The 8,390-nt window shown below is 54.4% G+C and overlaps 1 protein-coding gene across 1 annotated transcript in view; it reads left to right on the plus strand.

Annotated features, from left to right (window-relative positions):
* LOC132008408 (prothrombin) overlaps nt 1-8,390 on the plus strand; it is a 15,135-nt gene that overhangs the window by 2,709 nt on the left and 4,036 nt on the right. The window contains exons 5-12 of the mRNA XM_059386952.1: nt 402-507; nt 612-748; nt 2,691-3,005; nt 3,298-3,426; nt 3,510-3,636; nt 4,453-4,620; nt 5,122-5,295; nt 5,522-5,703. Coding sequence (XP_059242935.1) covers nt 402-507; nt 612-748; nt 2,691-3,005; nt 3,298-3,426; nt 3,510-3,636; nt 4,453-4,620; nt 5,122-5,295; nt 5,522-5,703 — 1,338 coding nt within the window. The remainder of the gene's footprint in view (nt 1-401; nt 508-611; nt 749-2,690; nt 3,006-3,297; nt 3,427-3,509; nt 3,637-4,452; nt 4,621-5,121; nt 5,296-5,521; nt 5,704-8,390) is intronic.

Raw genomic sequence — 8,390 nt, forward strand, 5'->3', positions numbered from 1 at the left:
AAGCTGTGTTGCAAAGGCCCTGACCTGAGGAGCTCTGGTGACAAGACAGGCAGACCAGGGTCGGATTAGAAGGACCTTGTTTGCTTTGTCATCCCACTGGCCACGAGGAGCCCCGACTCTAAGCTTCATGAGGGCAGGGAGCTACCTTGACTCTGTTTATTCATTGCTATGTCCTTAGTGCCTGGCCCCCGGTTGTCACGTGGACGGTAGGCATCAGTGAGCTTTAGTGAGCGCTGTGAGGTAGACTGGTGGACGGCCGGGTGCAGAGGTGGTAGCTGAGGCTACGCGGGTTGAGGGTCACGGAGCAGAGGCAGCCTGGTGGAGGCGGACAGACAGGGCTCTGCTAAGTGAGAGAGGGGACAGAGCCGCAGGGCGAGAGACCGAGGCTGGGATCTCTGCAGGCAGCTGTGCGGAAGGTCTGGGTATGAACTACCGGGGGAACGTGAGCGTCACCCGCTCAGGCATCGAGTGTCAGCTCTGGAGGAGTCGCTACCCACATAAGCCTGAGTGAGTGACAGGCCGGCCCGATGGCCAGCGGGGGGCAGAGAGTGTGTGGCTGGGAGACCCCAGCTGGAGACTCTCAGCTGCTGCTGAGCAATTTCCTATTCCAGCATCAACTCTACCACCCACCCGGGGGCCGACCTGCAGGAGAACTTCTGCCGTAACCCGGACGGCAGCACCAGTGGGCCCTGGTGCTACACCACAGATCCCACTGTTCGGATGGAGGAGTGCAGCGTCCCTGTCTGCGGTGAGCTGGGGAGGGCCGGGCGGTCTGTGGCCAAGGTCAGGGGTCTCCAGAGGGCCTGGCAACCTGGGACTGGAAGCCAGATCCCGGCTACCTTCAAGCATGAGTTAGTCATTTCAGCATATTTGGGCCCATGGGGCAGTGATGGCAGGAGACCTGCGAGAGCTGCGCCCTGCTGCCTCCCCAGTCTTTGCTTCTTTGTTTCTTTGCAAGCTGTGTTGCAAAGGCCCTGACCTGAGGAGCTCTGGTGACAAGACAGGCAGACCAGGGTCGGATTAGAAGGACCTTGTTTGCTTTGTCATCCCACTGGCCACGAGGAGCCCCGACTCTAAGCTTCATGAGGGCAGGGAGCTACCTTGACTCTGTTTATTCATTGCTATGTCCTTAGTGCCTGGCCCCCGGTTGTCACGTGGACGGTAGGCATCAGTGAGCTTTAGTGAGCGCTGTGAGGTAGACTGGTGGATGGCCGGGTGCAGAGGTGGTAGCTGAGGCTACGCGGGTTGAGGGTCACGGAGCAGAGGCAGCCTGGTGGAGGCGGACAGACAGGGCTCTGCTAAGACAGGGCTCTTTTTTTTTTTTTTTTTTAAGATTTTATTTATTTATTTACAGAGAGAGACACAGTGAGAGAGAGAGCACAAGCAGGGGGAGTGGGAGAGGGAGAAGCAGGCTTTCTGCTGAGCACGGAGCCCGATGAGGGGCTCGATCCCAGGACCCTGGGATCATGACCTGAGCCAAAAGCAGATGCTTACTGACTGAGCCACCCAGGCGCCTCTTTGCTTCCTTGTGACCCAAGCTGTGGCTCATTCCAAATATGCTTTCCTTCCTGCTGGAGGCCCTCTTCCCTCCAGGAAGCCCTCCCCTAACCATTTCAGGGCACGTGCTCTTTTCTGAGCACCGCAGAACAAAGCTCATAGTGCCCGGCCCCGCGTGATGCTGTCCTTGTTCTTTCGCATGATGAGACCGTGAGCTCTGGCCACAACAATGCTGCGAAACCCACAAAATCACAAACCACCCCAAAAGCTCAGGGCCATACACCCATAAGCATTTCTTTCTTGTGTCTGAGGGCCGGCTCGGGCAGCTGAGCTGCTGTGCTTTCCTGTGTCTGCGGTGGCCGCTAATGTGGGCTGAGCTTGGCTGCTGGTTCTGCTTCCACCAAAAGGGGTCCCGCTGAGATGGCTCCCCATGTGGGCTGGGTCCCGGTCTGCTCCCCATTACTCATCCTGGGGCTGAGGCTGAAAGGCACCGTCTCCCAGGGGGATGGCAGAGGCCAAAAAACTATACAGAAACACACAGTGTGTCTCAAGGCCTAGGCTCGGAACTGGTGCATCGTTCTGCCCACATTCATTGGCCACGGTGAGCCTCGTGCTCCAGGCCAAAGTCACACCTTTGCCTGCAAAACCACAGGGCAGAGGATGAGGATTGAGGCGGGATAAAGAGTTAGTGCCCGCACTCAACTCACCAAATAGGGGCTGGTGTTCTTTGTCCTCCGTGCATCGCTGTTGTGTCCTAGGACAGGTCTTACAGCAAGTCACCAGTCATGGTAACAAAAGCCATATACCAAGCCTGCCCACCGCCAATGCCCCGCAGACCCGCAGAAACCCGCTGGGTATGTAGGCAGCCACAGTCCTCACTCCTTTTCCTGCTCTGATGCTACAGAAATTGACTCCTTCTGTAAAGACTCCGGGCAGTCACTACCAGCAGATTACTGATAGCCCAGGAGGTGAAGCCCAGTTGCTCTTTCTGACTCACGATGCACCAGATATAGCATGTGTTTTAACTCTCTCGACAACCCTGTGAGAACATACGGGTCACCTCTTTTATAGGCAAGTGAGGTCAGAGAGGTCACACAGGAAGAAGGTGTCAAGGCAGGGAGTCAAACCCTGACCCCCTTGCCGCGCCGGGTCCCACCCCACCTACTCTGCTCCCCTGCATCCCCACCCACCAGGCCAGGGGGGCGTCACTGTGCCCGCGACCCCGCGCTCCAGAGGCTCCACCGTGAATCTGTCACCCCCATCGGACGCCTGCATCCCTGAGCGTGGCCGGTACTACCAGGGTCGCCAGGCGGTGACCGCGCATGGGTCCCCCTGCCTGGCCTGGGCCAGCAGTCAGGCCAAGGCCCTGAGCAAGGACCAGGACTTCAACCCTGCCGTGCCGCTGGTGGAGAACTTCTGCCGCAACCCGGACGGGGACGAGGAGGGCGCGTGGTGTTACGTGTCGGAGGAGCCCGGTGGCTTCGAGTACTGCGACCTGGACTACTGCGGTGAGGCCGGGTGGCGGGGGCGGGGCCTGGGGCGGGGCCGAGCGGTAAGCACCGCCCCCGGGGGCAGGGAGGCCCCGCCGCTGGGGGGCGCGGTCCGCTGCAGCCCTGTCTCTGGGCGGAGGGGCGGGCCTGGCCCGCAGCGCAGCTGAACCCGCTGCGGCCCGACGCCGAGTTCCAGAGGACGCCTTGCGCTGATCTCTCAGCTAAGGGCCTTCGAGGTCTCCCGGAGGTGGGGAGGGGGGCTGCGCGCGGGTTGGCTCGGCCAGGCCCCAGCCGTGCCTGGTCCCCGCAGAGGAGCCGGTGGAGGAGGTGGATGAGGACGCGCTGTCGGTGGACCCGGACGCGGCTATCGAGGGGCGCACCGGTGAGGGGGAGTTCCAACCCTTCTTCAACGAGAAGACCTTTGGCGCTGGGGAGGCAGGTGAGGTGACGATGGCGGCGGAGGCGGGGGGGTGGTGGCGAGGAAGGGGACAGGCTGCCCCTCACACCTGGCTTGCTGTGCAGACTGTGGGCTGCGGCCTCTGTTCGAGAAGAAGTTGGTGAAGGACAAAACGGAACACGAGCTTCTGGAATCCTACATCGACGGGCGCATCGTGAAGGGTTGGGACGCGGAGATTGGCCTTGCACCCTGGTGCGTCCTAGGGGCAGCCCCCAGGGTCCCCGCTGGGGCTGCCGTTCCCTCACAGGCCTGGGCTTCCCAGATGATGACAGCCCACACCCCTCTGAGATTAGGGCTGTTGCTTCTCACATGCAGAAGGCGAAGCTGAGGCGCTGGGAGCTTAAAGGTTCTGACCCCGGAGCTGTGCCAGGCTGTGCAAATTCTGGACTTGTGGAAGCTGGGGAGGGGTGCAGAAAGCAGAAGGCAGTCCCTCCGTGTCATGTGGAGGCCCCGGTCGGCCAGGGCAGCCAGGTCAACCTGGGGTCTGGGCCCAATGGGCACCTCTGTCCAGTGCTTAAACCTGGGACTTTCTTTCTTTCTTTTAAAAAAGATTTTATTTATTTGACAGACAGAAATCACAAGAAGGCTGAGAGGCAGGCAGAGAGAGAGTGGGGGGGGGGGAAGCAGGCACCCTGCTGAGCAGAGAGCCTGATGTGGAGCTTGATCCCAGGAAACTGAGATCATGACCTGAGCCGAAGGCAGAGGCTTAACCCACTGAGTCACCCACGTGCCCCAAGCTGGGACTTTTTTTTTTTTTTTTTTTAAAGATTTTATTTGACAGAGAGAAGCACAGTAAGAGAGGGAACATAAGCAGGGAGAGTGGGAGAGGGAGAAGCAGGCTTCCTGGTCAGCAGGGAGCCCGATGAGGGACTCAATCCCAGGACCCTGGGATCATGCCCTGAGTTGCAGGCAGATGCTTAACGACTGAGCTACCAGGCGCCCCCAACCTGGGACGTTCTACTTTAGCGCAGACCCCCAGCTCCTCATGTTTCTCACTCCCCCTCCCAGGCAGGTGATGCTTTTCCGGAAGAGTCCCCAGGAGCTGCTGTGTGGAGCTAGTCTCATCAGTGACCGCTGGGTCCTCACTGCTGCCCACTGTCTCCTGTACCCACCTTGGGACAAGAACTTCACCGAGAATGACCTTCTGGTGCGCATCGGCAAGCACTCCCGCACTAGGTACAGAATGAGGGGGCCCGTGGGTGTCTGTCATGGGTCAGAGTCCTCCAGAGTGACCATGAAGGGTTCTGGTGGCTCTGGGGCCTGTGGGATATGCCTGTACACGGCCCACAGTAGAAAACCCAGCAGACTCTGCTGGAAAGGCCATTTGGCCATGTCTGGACTGAGGCTTGAAGACAGAGTGGGGCTTTGCAGAGAGTGAAGTCCTGTGCGCCTGCTCCAGCTCCTCTGCGGGCACCAGCATGTGGCCCAGGTGTGAGCTCGGAATGGAGGCTGTTTGCATCAGGGTGCCGGCCTGTGTTCTTCCCGCACCTGCTGGGACTCTCTGTCTCCGAAGCCCGGAACAGCTTCAGGCCGGGAGACACGGCCAGGGCAGGAGGCAGCCCTTTCCCCTCATAGGTGGCCCAAGGGTCACCCCGATTCCTGGGCCCTGAGCGCAGGCAGGAACTGGCTGCCCCTCACCAGGAGGTTTACCGCTTCCCCATTTCCTTCTTTGCACAGGTATGAGCGAAGCATCGAGAAGATCTCCATGCTGGAAAAGATCTACATCCACCCCAGGTACAACTGGAGGGAGAATCTGGACCGAGACATAGCCCTGCTAAAGCTCAAGAAACCCATCATCTTCAGCGACTACATCCATCCTGTGTGCCTGCCTGACAAGGAAACTGCAATCAGGTGGGTGCTGGAGGGCGTGGGGGATGGGGGCGCCCAGGGCTGTGTTCTGGGCCCAGCGGACCCTCCCCTTTCCAGGCCTCAGGGGCTTGGAGGAAACCCAAAAGTTCTTTTGTGCACCACTGTTTGAGATTCTGGTCTCCAAGGGGCAGTGTTGGGGCCGGTTTGCGGGTGGGGGCACTTCCGGAAGGGTTGGTTCTCATGGGGTCCTTCTCCCTTCCCCCCAAAGACTGCTCCGCGCCGGATACAAAGGTCGGGTGACCGGCTGGGGCAACCTGAAGGAGATGTGGACGTCCAGCGTCACCGAGGTGCAGCCCAGCGTCCTGCAGGTGGTGAACCTGCCCATCGTGGAGCGGCCCGTGTGCAGGGCCTCCACTCGGATCCGCATCACCGACAACATGTTCTGTGCCGGCAAGTGCCCCGGGCGCGTCTGGGCCTCCACTGGGGGCGCGGGGGCGCTGGAGACGTGGGAAGGTCACAGACCTCGTCAGGTCCTGGATCTGGGCACTGATAAGTCAAATGGCTTTGGGCAAAGTTGCATAAACTTTTGGAGGCTCAGTTTCTTCATCTGTGAGATGGGAATGCAAGTCTCTGTCCCATAAGGTTGTAGGAGGGCTAAATGAGGTAGTAGATCTAGTAAGGTGCTAGGTATGGTGCTAGTCACTGGCTACATCATCCATCTGTGGGAGTCCAGATACCAGCATGAGGCCGTGGGTGGGGGCAAAGCCTTGTTCCTTCAGTCATTCAGCAAATACTTTTTGCATGCCTGTTGTGATCAGTATTTACAAGGACCCAAACATAATGCCTGTGTCCTCACAGAGCTTCCTACCTAGGAGGGAGTGTCCATAAGCAGATGTAGAATCTAGCAGGAAGAAAATTGAAGCAGAGTAAGGGAGAGAGAGCTGGGGACAGGGCAGTCCAAATAGAGTGGTTGGACAAGCCTAGAGATGGTCTCTCTGAGAAGAGACGTGAAGAAGTGAGCAGTCTAGGGCAAGTGCCTTCCAGGGTGAGGGAGAGCAGATGCAAAGGCCTTGGGGCAGGAGCCTGCTTAGGGTGTCTGAGGAACAGCGAGGAGCCGGTGTGGCTGGAGTGCAGTAAGCACAGGCAGGGCAGCAGTAGATGAGGGGAGGGAGGTGGGCAGGCAGAGGATGGCAGTTAGCTTTGTCCAAATAGCTAACCAGCTGTCCCTACACCATTTTAAAAAAATTGTATCTTTGCCCCAGGTAATTTGATGTTTAAAAAATATTTGACTTTATTTATTTGTTACTTTTATTTATTTTTTTAAAGATTTTATTTATTTGACAGAGAGAGATCACAAGTAGGCAGAGAGGCAGGGGGAGAGAGAGGAGGAAGCAAGCCTGCCGGTAAGCAGAGAGCCTGATGCAGGACTCGATCCCAGGACCCTGGGATCATAACCTGAGCTGAAGGCAGAGGCTCTAACCACTGAGCAACCCAGGTGCCCCTATTTGTTATTTTTAAAAAAGATTTACTTATTTTATTATAGAGAAAGAGAGCAGGAGCAGGGGGAGGGGCAGAGAGAGAGAGAGAGGGGAGAAGAGAGAGCCCCAAGCAGACTCCGTGCTTAGTGCAGGGCTCTATTGTGTGGGGCTCTATTCCACAACCCTGAGATCACGACCTGAGCTGAGATCAAGAGTCAGATGCTTAACTGAGCCACCTAGGCACCCCTTTAAGATTTTATTTTATTTGTTTTTTTAAAAGATTTTATTTATTTCTTTGACAGAGAAAGATCACAAGTAGGCAGAGAGGCAGGCAGAGAGAGAGGGACAAGCCGGCTCCCTGTTGAGCAGAAAGCCTGATTCAAGGCTTGATCCCAGGACCCTGAGATCATGACCTGAGCCGAAGGGAGAGGCTTAACCCACTGAGCCACCCAGGAGCCCCTAAAATTTTATTTTTAAGTAATCGCTACACCTAGCATGGGGCTCAAACCTACCACTCCAAGGTCAAGAGTCACGTGCTCCATTGATTGAGGCGCCAGGCAACCCTGTTTTGTTTTTTGTTTTTTTTTTAAGTAATCTCTATAACCAATATAGGGCTTGAACTCATGACCCCAAGATCAAGAATCCCGTGCTCTACTGACTGCCCCAGTAATTTGAGATGTCACATTTCTCACATACTAGGCTTCTATTTGTACTTAAGTCCGTTTCTATTAGAAGATACTCCATGTGGTTCTCCTGGTCTGTTGTCTATTCTAGTAAAGCACTGTCTTGTTTTGCTTACAGAGGCTTTAGAGTATGTTTTAGTACCTGGTAGGGTTTGTTGTTTCTTGCAGTTTTTCTTTCCAGTGTTTTCCTGATAATTCTTGCGTGTTTATTTTTCCATATGAACTTGGGTGTCCACTCGTCTAGCTCCATAAATAAAAGCTGATGGATATTTTTGTTGGGAGTGTTAAATTTATGAAGTATTTTGGGAGGACTGACATCTTTTTGATGTTGAGCCATTCTTTTCAAGGACAAGAAATGTCTGCTCATTTGCTCAAGTCTATATTGTATCTTTCTAGGGTACTGCCATATATTGTGATTTTTTTCTCCTTACCCCTTTATTTTAAATATTTGTGTTTCTTGAGTAAATTAGTGAGTGGTTCCAAAAGCAAACAAGATATCTAGGAATTTGACTTTTCAGTTAGGCCTGATGCTTTTCAATTCTGTACCTCCTTAATTTCTCCTTTTATCTTGAAAGGTGTTTTCTTCTTTATGCTTTGTTTTAGTTTGTTGTTCTCTTTCTAGCTTTTTGAGCTGATAATTCGGTTAATTTATTTTTGTTCTTTAATTTTTACTGAGTAGGGCTATGCATTTTCCTCTGTTCACAGAAAACACTATGTAGTGTTTTCATTATTGTTTTTTGGAAATTCTGTAATTTCAGTTTGTATTCCTCTTTCACCCAAGAGCTGTTTAGTAGGAGGTTTTTAAGTTTCCAGCTTGGAGGGCCCTTTTATGTTTCAATTTTGGTAGTAATTTTGAGTTTTGCCACACTGTGCTCCAAGAGTATTGTTTGTAATATTTCTTTCTTTTTTTTTTAAGATTTTTTTTTTATAAAGATTTTTATTTATTTATTTGACAGAGAGAAATCACAAGTAGATG

The sequence above is a fragment of the Mustela nigripes genome, unplaced genomic scaffold (assembly GCF_022355385.1).
Source record: "Mustela nigripes isolate SB6536 unplaced genomic scaffold, MUSNIG.SB6536 HiC_scaffold_148, whole genome shotgun sequence".
NCBI classification, from domain to species: domain Eukaryota; kingdom Metazoa; phylum Chordata; class Mammalia; order Carnivora; family Mustelidae; genus Mustela; species Mustela nigripes.